The 12,964-nt window shown below is 45.0% G+C and overlaps 1 protein-coding gene across 4 annotated transcripts in view; it reads right to left on the bottom strand.

Moving 5' to 3' along the window:
• Positions 1–33: 33 nt before the first annotated feature.
• The window catches only part of ccser2a (coiled-coil serine-rich protein 2a), a 55,874-nt gene continuing 42,943 nt past the window's right edge, over positions 34–12,964 (bottom strand). For 2 of the 4 annotated variants that reach the window (XM_079728990.1, XM_079728991.1), the window contains exons 10-11: positions 11,167–11,251; positions 3,954–4,190 (exon numbers count right to left, since the gene is read on the bottom strand). In XM_079728990.1, coding sequence (XP_079585116.1) covers positions 4,102–4,190; positions 11,167–11,251 — 174 coding nt within the window. In that variant the 3' untranslated portion in view covers positions 3,954–4,101. Of the gene's footprint in view, positions 4,191–11,166; positions 11,252–12,964 lie in introns of all 4 variants that reach the window. The other 2 variants (XM_079728988.1, XM_079728989.1) reach the window with 1 other exon arrangement.

The following is a 12,964-nucleotide window of genomic DNA, read 5'->3' as shown; positions in this document are numbered from 1 at the left end:
TATTTATTTTCTTAAATAAATAATGGTCCACAACAGGCTGGCGGTGGATAAATAATCTAAAGAAAATAAAGAAAAAAACGAAACATACTAAGTAGCATTTCAGTCAGTTAAGTGTTCTTTCAGCATTAGCAATCCATGTAGTTTAAAGTGCATTACCTCCACATTCAATATGAAATATCACTAATTTCTTTTGTAAATTGCATAATAGGTGATTAATACATATAGCATCTTATGTTGTCCATCCTGACCTCCTTTACTGTTGTTTTTCAACAATATTGCACAAGTTACTGAGGGGAGATGACAGCAGACTGTACGGTAAGGTTCTGCATCGTACTAATGGACACCAGATCATTAACATCAACACTCAACATTGTAGTCAGTCAGTTGAGCTACAGTATAAACCCATTGCATATAGTCAAGGCAGTTATTCAGTTATGGCAGGAAAAGGATTTGGATGCATACCTATTCATGTCATTTTTTTTGTCGTAAAAGCTACCTTTATTCAAACCTCCGGGTTGCATCAAAGAAAAGAAACACACTATAATTTAATAAAATGCTGTTCTTTAAAGAAAATATGAAAACTACATCCTAGTGAAAAACAATTAAGCCTTTTCCGGTTTAATTTCTCATTTTGCAATTACACATTATTGTCTTCTGTTAGTCTGCTATTAGGTCTCTGACAAGGAGATGTGTGGAGACTCCTGCACTGTGATTGATTGTATCGTCTCCAGGTGACGGCTTCTTGTTTTGGGTACGGCTGCAGAGAGACTGATTGGCTTGACGGTATAAACCTAGGCACACATTGATTCAGAGATAGAAAACAGCAGCAGAGGGGGAACGAGAGCGCTACTGCCTTCCTCACCTGGCATGGCTTTGCTTCGCTTCACTTTTGGCCTGTGGGCAAATAACACACTTCCCCTCATGCACAGACACACACACACACACTCACACACACGCTCACACACGCCCCCTAGAAGAAAGGCCTTGCTGCCCAGTTGTGTCTGGAGAGAACACACGCACACACAGCAGGCTACATTGATTTCCTGTTTGGCATCAGTAAGCAGTGAATGACACAGCTGAGAGGTTGGGGGGAGTCGCTGGACCGCGCCGCACACAAACAAACCAATATGTATTCGCTCGGCCCGCCTCTGGCTCTCACATCGCTTTTTTCAGTTCGTTTTCTTAACAAAATATGATGCGAAAAAGATTCGCCGAGCAGCGGCGGGGCGACAAAACAAGCACATTTCTTCGCCCCGGCGACGCGGTGTCAACGCCCTTCTCTTCCCTCCGTGATTCTCCTCCCCGCCCTCGCCCATTATCTCTCGTCGGCCACCCGGCCGCCACCACTTCCGCGCACGCTTTTCCTTTCCCCGTCCGTTCGGAAAGCATTGTGGGCAAACCGTTTGTGTTTTTTTTGCCAGTAAACAAGGCCCTAATTAGCATGAAATTAGATAGTAAATATTGATGAACACATAAGAGTTTGGAGACTGCGAGGGAAAATGCTAAACTAATTGACTATACATATCGCTCCCTTCCCATCCTATCTGCAGTTATTTAATTAAGGATGTGAACAATTTGCACACAATGAAGCCTAAATTACTCAGCGGGAGGGCAGATACAGATTTCATTAGCTGTACTGCAATCAAAAAAAGTAGCAATCACATTTTGTACTATGTTGACAATACAGTAATTGGCCCCTGATCCATATATTTATCAATATTTACCATCAAACCTCCTCAGTGATAAATTAAACCGTGCTGAAATGGTTTGTAGGTGTTTTCCTGCGCTACAGCTAAGCTGGCTGTTTGCTACTGGCCCGGACAACGTGGACCCTGGATGGGGAAACCAACTTTATTAGTCGTGTCTGCCACAGACACACACGCTCACACACAAACACGTACGCACCAAACACACACACTCGCACACACACTCTTGGCTCCTCTTCCTGTGATGTGATAGATGTGGCCATCTACTTTGGCTACAGGGGATGGACAGATCAATGGTGCACTGATTGATTGCCCCCCCACTTTCTCATGTGGCAGCTAAGCCCTAACCACAACACACCACAGCACAACGCACATGCACACATACACACTAGCACACACATACGCACCATGTCTGTGTTCGTGGCGCCACACCAACACCATGAATGTTTTTTGGTGAAAGAATTGGTGTTGAAGAATGTTTCACTAAGAAGTGCCATTTGCTTGTTTAAATGTTGGCTGGCAATGCATCTACACAGAAGCTCCCCCTCATTTAAATAGTACATAACCACCATATGGGAAAACACGTAATGTCTGCACCAGACCCAAAGTACTGGCTGCACCAGACCCAATACTCAACTCGCATTGATATAAATAACCGTGACCCGGCCGATTGCAGCGCGATAACCCGCCCGCTTGAGACGTATTCCACCACTCAGAGTGCCGGTGTGTCCCCTGCGGAGCCAACCCGCCGCACAGGTTCAACGCGGCCCCGGAGACAGCGACTGAAGCCACCGCCGAACCGAGGCGTGGGAGTGGAGGTTAAAGCAAGTGTGAACCGTCCACATCTGTTCCTCTGCCTCCCTCGCTCACCTCCCTGTCCCTGGAACTCTCTCACACTCACCAACACAGGGGGGCTGTTTTTGTTGTTGTTGTCTGCACGCACACACGCACACACACACACACACACACACACACCCGTTCTCTTTGTATGAAAAAGGTCCTGGGAGCTTTTATGACTCAGCACTTCAGAGTCCTCCCTCCACCATCTCATTTTCCCATGGCTATTAATGTTTTGCTTTTGTTTCCACCTTCCCCCGTGGGCATAGCGCACCGCTGTGCACTATGAAGGCTGTTCTGAGCGGCCCTGTCTGTACCATGTGCTGTGAGGACTCCGGGTCAACGGCGCTTGATTCTGTGAGAGCTTCTGGACTTAACCTATGGTTTGAACTGTGGTTGGACCCCAAAGGTGAACACACCCACCCACACACATACACATACATACACACACCGCAACACACCAACTTGTGGAAAGCAATAAAGCAAAAAAGCAATAAATATGACCCCTATGGCGGTCATGCTGGGGGGTTTGCATCCTCCCTGCCGTGTGTCAGTATAAAGATAATCACAGCAGACATTTTTCCACCACTTCGATCCCTTGTTAAATGAGCCGGTTGGTTTTACCTAACGGGTTGGAATAATACAGAGCGCAGTCCACTACCACACTGCCAGGAAACACACAATAACACAAATATATATATATATATATATATATATATATATATATATATATGAGTTGTCACAGAGTGCCTCACCCGCGCTGCGCACGGACCCACTCCTGAGGACGTTTGGATGGGGCTGAATGAATTGGGATGAGAAGAAAGCAAACGGCGTTCGAGTGTGTTAAGTCTGGTGAGCACCGTAGTGCACCTTCGGCCTGGGGAGGCATTTGAGGCTGGAATTAGGAAGCACCTTTGCGGCCCCAGGGTACCTGAGCTGCCCCGGGGCCGGCTCGGGCTGCAGAGCGCCCTGGTCGCACCCAGGGCCCCTCAGAAGCCACACTGTCGCCTGGGGCTTCGGCAGAGAGGCCGGCTCCGCGCTCTGTACTTCAGATGGGAGTCTGGCGTCGAAACAGGGCAGGCCCCTGGTCGGGGGCGGGAGCTGCTTGGCCCCCCGGAGGCTCCCCGGAGGCCGCAGGGAACTGGCCGGCTTGGGCGTGGCCGACCCGCCGGCGGGCCCCGGTGGCAGCGCTGGCACCGACACGCGCTTGTGGAGCCGGGGGGGCTGCAGCATGCGGGGGCAGGCGGAGGAGGGGGAGGAGGGGAAACAGGAGGAGGAGAAGGGAGATGAAATGGGCCCCCGGGTGTCGGAGCCTGCCGGAGTCTTGGTGGGGGGCCTGTGCTCGGGGCCAGATGGAGCTGCTGAACGGGGGGGGCTTCCTCCGACGCGGCCCCCCCGCGGAGTGCCGGAGTCTGAGTCGTCGAGGAGATGGAGCCGCGTGCTAAAGAGGAGGCTCAGCTCATCTTCGTCGGGGGTCGCTCGATTGCCCGCCAGGAGGGGGTCAGAGGCGGTTTCCCTCCCTCTGATGCTCCTCGCTTCCTCCTCGGGCTCCCGGGATTCACTGGGGGCCGCGGTTGGAGGTTTTGCTGGTCTTTCCAGGGGGAGGGGCTGACTGAGGCAGAGGCTGGAAGGCTGAGGTACTGGAGACTGAAAGGAGGGCGGAAGGAGGAATATATATTTATATATAACAAATACATACATACACATTACTCTTTTATGCACCTGCCTAATATCTAGAGACACATTAAAGTGAGGAGAGTGTATAAAGGAGGGTCAACAAGCAACGGGCACAAAAGTTTTAGACCTTGCCTTTTTCATTGATAAAATAAACTGAAGATTTTGCAGACCCTATGGAAGGCATTGAGTATTTCATGGCAGAGAAAAAGAAAACAGGTTCAGAATGAATACATGAACATAGATTTAGAATCATTTTGATCTTTGATTATTTATTCACTATTTTTGCATTAACTTGTATAATCCCTATTTATGGTGGCCATATGGCCCCTGCAGGAGTTTCAGGTGTATGGGTGGAGTTTGAAGAGTATGGAAGGAGTTTGGAGGGTACGGTTAGAGTTTGGAGGGTACGGTTAGAGTTTGGAGGGTACGGTTAGAGTTTGGGGGATAGAGTAAGCGATGAAAAGCCAATTGCGCGGTGGACACCACGCGAGGAGAGATAAGGAGGCTGACAGGGTGTTTGAGGCCCGGGTTTCAGGTCCACCTGTCAGGTGGTGATTACTGCCTTTAGATGGGCCTCGGAGGTACCTCTAAGACCCGCAGATGGTCCGTTGTCTGCAGGGCTAGGATAGAAGGTTTATCTTGTTGCAGCAATGTCAGTATCGTCCTCAGAGTGGTGCACCAAAGCAGACATGAAGAGAATGCAGTGGTGAAGGGATCACAACCGGCCAATAGGAATGATTCATTGTCAAGATGTAATAACAATTTACTATATGTACATCTCCACGACGGCTGTTTTGTTGTCTGTGTTTCCAACGTAGTGCAAGGACCTGCGAAGGTTAGGCAAATGAAGGTCCTCTTATATCGGACATCTAACAAATATGGACATGGAAAAAGAGAAAGACTGAGAAAAAAAAACGGACAAACAAAACTGCATCATTGTGCTGCATCGTTTTGTGTGAGTTAAGGCGCGAATATGCATTATTCTCCAATAAGATTCACAGCAGTGAAAAAGACTCAACCCTCAACCTCATATAGCCGGTGATTAAAAGCATATGCTCCGTACTTCCATCAATAAACCCTTTGTATTTAGAGAATAATCAACACATAACAGAAAGTAATAATTGCATGAATGTAGATCCAGTGTGGATGCAATAAGAACTCTGTGTTTGATTGAACCTACTGCAGTTTAAAGTAAACAAAAGCATGCAGGTTTGCGGCTTCAGATGAAAATAAAACTGTAGCTGTGAGTCTTCCACCGATCAGAAGTGTTCAGCGCTGCAAGCCTTGACCCCAACTGAATGTGGTTCCTGCTGTGGAAACGCACTTAGTTCCTGCAAAGCTTTCGACTTCAGGAACCTGATATTAAAAAATTGATCTATATTTCAGTTTCTTTAGTGTTGTTTTCAAGGAATCCTGGTTATGTAGTCTAGTGTGACCATCTTGATCTCACATTCTGTTTCTCTGTGCAGATCCTTATCACTTTCTCTCAAAGATATATAAAATAGGAGCCCAGCGTTGTAATCTACAAAAACTAACTTTGATGCCCAAGTAAAGTGTAAATACATCCATTATAGCGATCCAAAAAGTTTTTTAATCTAAGAATGACAAAATAATGATGTTAAAAAGATTTACAGAAATTTGCAAGAAAGGCTTCTTTTAGGGGCGGGGATTCGTTTTTTGTCTTACTTCCAATTTTATTCAGCGAGAGTTAAGAGAACAAGAGGATTTTTCACTAAGAATTTAATTAAACACAATTAATTGCTGCCTAGTCCATGGCAGACGATGGTGATTATCTGGATGGGTTAACCAGGCTCCATATTATGTGGTCTTCTTATCAAACTCCCTTGGCATATTGTGCATCCCCTCAAATCATATCACCTCGTTAGTAAAAGAAAGGCAATAACCCTTTATCGTCACGATCCCAATATCAAACAGTAGTGCTCTGACTAAACGGTCAATAACACTGTTTACCTGTGTGAACAATGAGAGAGCTACGGGCTGGCCAGAATTTTTTATTTGTTGACCATATCAGTGATAGGATGGGATTGGATGATAACATCGATCAGCATCGACTACAGATCTGTCCAGATTATTTCTTGCTACCAACTTGTTGAAATCTTAGATCATTGCTGCTGATCTCTTGTATCGCATGAATGACCGAACGTCTGGAGAACACTTTTTATCCAACGGAAAATCAGGGTGTTCTGAGAATGATGCTTCAAGCTAGGTCAAACCTTTGTCTGTACCTCTTTTGAGTATGTATTTGTTTTATTTTTCTCTTTTTATATTTCAGAACACTATGGCGCCACACACATGATGTGAAAATATATACACACACATAAATGAAACAGTAATGGGCTAAGTGGTTGGTGATTAAGGCAATGTATTTGGTTATGTCTCCTACTAGCATTCACCTTGTGTGTGTGTGTGTGTGTGTGTGTGTGTGTGTGTGTGTGTGTGTGTGTGTGTGTGTGTGTGTGTGTGTGTGTGTGTGTGTGTGTGTGTGTGTGTGTGTGTGTGTGTGTGTGTGTGCGTTTCTAAGTGAAGCATCGACTACAGATCTGTCCAGATTATTTCTTGCTACCAACTTGTTGAAATCTTAGATCATTGCTGCTGATCTCTTGTATCGCATGAATGACCGAACGTCTGGAGAACACTTTTTATCCAACGGAAAATCAGGGTGTTCTGAGAATGATGCTTCAAGCTAGGTCAAACCTTTGTCTGTACCTCTTTTGAGTATGTATTTGTTTTATTTTTCTCTTTTTATATTTCAGAACACTATGGCGCCACACACATGATGTGAAAATATATACACACACATAAATGAAACAGTAATGGGCTAAGTGGTTGGTGATTAAGGCAATGTATTTGGTTATGTCTCCTACTAGCATTCACCTTGTGTGTGTGTGTGTGTGTATGTGTGTGTGTGTGTGTGTGTGTGTGTGTGTGTGTGTGTGTGTGTGTGTGTGTGTGTGTGTGTGTGTGTGTGTGTGTGTGTGTGTGAGTGTGTGTGTGTGAGTGAGTGAGTGCGTGCGTTTCTAAGTGAATTTCAAAGGCCACAGCTCCACATGCTGGCAGCCTGGCACACTGCACCCTAGATCTTTTTGCATTAAGAGTAATCTCTGGCATCAGTTCTTTTTAGAGGCTCATGTGTTTTTTGTGACATGTAATGTAATTTGTCATTTGTTTGTGCCACTGTATGTGCCAGCAGTGGAATATACAAATTAACAAAAGATATATACCCCGTACAGGTGCAGAAACATGTATTCATCTGCCATACTATGTGCTCTCCCAGCCTTTATGTCTTCTTTCTGGTTTCCTCTTGCCTGGCCACCAGTAACAACGAATAATCAGGTCTGCAGCTGCCCTCGCAATTATATCATATGTCGCCACGGAGATCGATAGAGAACGAATTACATCGGAGGAGGACAGAGGCGTGAAAACGTGTTTTCTTGTAGATACTGGTTCATTTAACAACGATCACAAAAGGCGTGGGACGTTCTGTATTTGTGTTTACAGACAACGATTCAACCCTATTTACCGTAATTAAATGTATTACAACACGACAGACGATGGAATTATATTTAAGATCATGCACATCCTAATAGTACCTGCTGTGTTGATGGGAATTAATTCCCTCAGAGATGATAGGCCCGTTTTTAATTCACTGAGTACAGCACAGAGTTTCATCCCCCAGATTCTGTCTCTTCTGGTCTTTAATAATTAGCTACTATGCTGGAGAAATAGCTTCTGTTTTTTTGTTTACTCTCAGTTCTCAGTATAAAGATAATAACCACTTTCACAGAAAAACTGCCTTGGGGATGAAGAACATTTTTGAGGCCAATTTGTGGCTCAAACGTAGCTGCAAAAATGAACGATTTGCCTATATGAAAGTGTTTAGATAGAAATAAAGTAAATTAACCCCGTTTGGCTATCTGGAAAATAATGGGAATGTTATTATGTTTGTCTGAATGATGTATACAAGAGAGAACTCGGCCATTACAGCATCCAGTGCATTTCATTAGTCGACAAATGTTTTCTAAAACATCTGTAGGATCGATTCCACATCACCGTTATGAATGTTTGGCGAATAAATGATGCCGGGGAGATGAGCCTTCAAGCTCTTGAGATGGTTGTCGGAAACAAATGTCAAACAGGATCATCCAAGCTGGGGGGCCACTGTGCCATAGTGGGGAGAATGAGGCTGATTCAATCCAAATCTCCCTTGTACATTCACAAAATCTGGGTTAACCAATAACCGCTTTCCATCCATCCGCCATGCCGTGTTGATTGACGTGATGTTATCCTTAACATTTTAAAAGACCAGCAGGAAGTAAGCTTGTCTGATTGAGGCACTTACATAGGCAATGTATTTGTATAACGGCAGTTTGGTCTACATTTATCAGGGTAACTAAGGTAAGTAGGAATGGATCTCCAGACCCTCATAGCTGAAAGTGGAAGTAATGTGCTTTAGTTTAGCGGACACATTATCATTCGGGTGCTCATAAACGTCACTACCTCACTCACTATTCTTTCACAAAGTTAAAACACCGAGGCTAAAATAGCGTACGAGCGGCGCAACACAACGAAATGCATCCAAGCATGCATGATGATTAATTTAGTAGTATGACAAGAATAAAACATTAAGTTGGTTGAACTGAACACACGGCACACACAAAACCACAGCAGAACAAAAAGGTGTTGCAAAGGATGGAAGAAAGTGACCAACTTAGTTTGTTTAACTCAGTGAAAAAAAGAAAAAACCTATGAGAATAGCAGGCTGAATCTGTGGCGGCATAAGACACAAAAATACAGAAATAAACACCCACACCCCACAACCGCAAACCCGGTGCAAAAGCATGCAAAGTGCGTGACAATAATATGCAAATCGGCATGCTTCACGTTGAACCAAAAACCAGGCCGGAAACAAAGCAACATAGGAGGCGTGTATATGTGAGAGAAAGGGTTACTATACCACGCTCTGTCAGTGAAGTACTGCACTAGGGGCTCCACACCTTGCCGCGAGGCATGATGCATGGGGAGGCAGAGGATGAACGGAGAGACAGAGTGAGAACCAGGGCGATGACAGACAAAAGTCAAGAGGGAGGTGGATGGAGGGATGGGGGGGGTTACAAGGACAGAACATAAAGGGGGGGACAGAGAGATCAGGAACAAAAGGAGAAGCAGTACAAAGCAGGGGCGGGGATATTGGGGTGGACGAGACCAGGAGACAGGTGGCGTAACACAGGGGACTCAGAGGAGACAGGTGGTTGCTGGTGAAGAAACTCAGAATCAATACCAAACCATGGCGTGCCCACGCCCCGCACCGTGGTTTGGAGTATTTTGTTGTGGTGGAGGAAAACAAACAAAGAGAATATGCTGTGGTCCAAAAGCACATTATTTTCTCATCATAGAGAACAGTATAAAAGGGGACTGAACTTGATTTTCAATCTCTGAAAATACCATTCTGGTGAGCTTGTGGGTGAGCGAGAGAGCCTCTGGATGCTGTGTCGACGTCAGAGGCTGATGGCTGCATGAAGGGTCATTGATACAAAAATGCTGCATTTTCTTTGGTTTATTTTATTCATTCCATGAATATGAGTATCACTGATGTGTTCTATATGGAAATAAAGTCCCTTCAATGTCTGCCTTTCCACCATTTTCTTTCGTCTGCCCTCCTGTTCCCTCCATTTCCTTGTCCTACTTTTCATATATTTTTGTACAATTTCTTTAAAACTGACTACAGGCACAGCTGGTGCTGTCAATCTTTTAAGCACAACAGGGTGAGACCCTCTCCCACACACACACACACACACACATTGGAGAACCAAAACACAACATCCCAATCCTATCCACTTGATTCTTCAGCGCTCCCCGTTGTGAATGATCAAAGCAGAGCAGCGGGAGACTCACTTCTCCTCTTATTATCTCTCTCCATCCAGAGCTCTGTATTCTTTTGTCTCTCTCTGTTGCTTTGTTTAAGGACAATTTTCTCTCTCTCTCGTCAGAAAAATCAAAACACAAAAGACGCTCTGAAATTGCCTTGTGAATGGACGAGAAGTGATGGGCAGCGATTGTGACTTCAGCTCGGTTTTCTTTTGCAACAGTGCCTGTCTTTTTGAATGATACACGATTGGGTCCAACTTCAGTTAACACCCAAAAATATGAGATATTTCACTTTGTTGTAGTGTACTTACAGGCGTTACAACACAACGCCTAGCGAAGTCATGCACTGAATATTTTACCTTTTTACAATAGGCAATAAATCAAATTAATGTGTGTGTATACATAGCCTTAATTGTATTTTAACACATCGTAACCTATAATAAAAGTCCTGCCTTAAGAGGAGATTTGGCATTGTTTTACAGAACCCCTTTTAAATTACTGAAGGGGAAACTTTATGGCTACCCTATAAAAGGAAGATGATCTGTTGTACCCAATGATATAAAATAAAGTGGAGCCCACTTTTGTTGAAATTACAATACAGTTCTCAACAGACCATTCAAAGAGGCGTCATTGGAGATATGCAAAGGTGTCCCTCATTACACTAAGTATTGGTCTGCTACTAGTTAAGAAGCAGCCAAACTAGTGACGATAAGGGTCTACGACCCGTGTCCTGGTACATCACAGTAGCATTGCCCATTAACCAACCAGAAACAACTCCAGCATAGACATCACCAGAGACACATCAGAAAACACTTATTGCTTGCTTGCTAACAATGCAAACAAATCCATCAAAATAATCTAATCCTCAGAATAGATGAATTAATAAAACCTCTTTTATCTCTGTTAGCCTGTTGTGAAACCCCAGTGTAAACGGCAGACTGTTCGCCCCTTCATCAGTAACCGATGAGCTCCAGAACCAGGGGAGGGCTGAGTGGACGAGTGGGTTAGAGCGGAGGACAGGGGTGGGGTTCCAGGTAGAGAGGAGGTGTTAGTGACTCACTCTGTCTACGCTGGGGCATGCCGGTGCGGGCTGAGCCCTGGTGCTGCGCCTGCCACAGAGACAGCAATGGGGTGGCCAGCGCACCCTGCACGGAGAAAACACACATGACAAGAGCATGACACTTTACCCACGCACACACAGGCACTGAGACACACACACAGACACACACACGCACGCACGCACACACACACACACACACTCGTACAAACACACACAGGCACTGAAACACACACACACACAGACACACACGCACGCACGCACACACACACACACACACACTCGTAAAAACACACACAGGCACTGAAACACACACACAGACACACACACACACGCACGCACACACACACACACACACACTCGTACAAACACACACAGGCACTGAAACACACACACAGACACACACACACACACACACACACACACACACACACACACACACACAGGCACTGACACATATACACACAGGCACTGACACACAAACACACACACACACAGACAAACATACACAGGCACTGACACATATACATATACACAGACAGACACACACACACACACTCGTACAAACACACACACACACAGGCACTGACACACAAACACACAGGCACCGACACACAAACACACACACACACACAGACAAACATACACAGGCACTGACACATATACATACACACACACACACACGCGCGCGCGCACTGACAGGCACACACACACATGCATGCGTGCGTGCAGAGAAACACAGTCACACACACTCACAAAAACATACACTCAACATAGTATAACAAACCACAAATACACATAATGCATGAATAATTGACGCTCATTACAAGATGCAAAAACAGATGCTCAGAAAAGTATTTGTGGGTTTAAAGTGAACATTCAACATAAGAGATAATGAGTTAATGACACATGTTGAGAAAGCCATGCAGCAAACACACCGTGTTCCCAGAACATTGCCAACCTTTACCAACCTGTACCAACCTCAGATACCATAAGGTTGGTAGTTCATAAAAGTTTGTTGTCCAAAGTAGATAAAAAAATAGCAGGTGAGTTAATCTGCTTCAATAACTCAGGTCTTCAAGGCCCATACATTCAAAGGGGAAGACAGCAAGTCATCCAGAAAAGTCTCCCTATCTTTTCTAACAACCACCACAGATGTGTTCACAAACGCACATACACACAGACACACACACACACACAACCACGGTCACACATATTACATCAAGCTCTGGTGAGCATGATGTGAGAAAAGTATGCAGAGGCTGTGACTGGCTTTTTCTTGAAGCATACCTTGGTCAAGAATAGACCAACCCCTAAACAGCTTAGAACAGATAGACGGAGAGACGGACAGGGTTCCACAATATTTGTATCATCACGGTGACAAAATTATCGATTTGGTATGCCCGAATGTAAGCCGAAAAAGGAAATGTAATCTTAATCCCCTTTCACGCATGCAGTCTTGCCCTGCAAAGTTCTGGAGGATTTTCTGCATGGATTCATGTGGGAATGGGAACAGAGATTGATATTCTGAGAAATTTGTACCCGCAATTTGCCTCATCAAGACAAAATAACCTTTCCGGATCACTGATGTGTTGCGACTGAACGTAGTAAGATTGCACGTAAAGGGTTGGGTCTGTCTGACGTAGGAGGACGCTTTCATGTGAAGCGAGCGAACCAATCAGAAGACTGCTGAGGACGCATTTAAATCTTTGGCTCTTTATCTTACTGCCCAATGCTCCTGATCGTAGCTGATTGAGGGAACAGCAGAAATTACTAGCAATGTCCGAAAGGTTATCCCAGT

This window comes from Pollachius pollachius, assembly GCF_949987615.1.
Source record: "Pollachius pollachius genome assembly, chromosome: 2".
Taxonomy (NCBI): Eukaryota; Metazoa; Chordata; class Actinopteri; order Gadiformes; family Gadidae; genus Pollachius; species Pollachius pollachius.
This window is presented reverse-complemented; position numbering and strand designations above follow the sequence as displayed.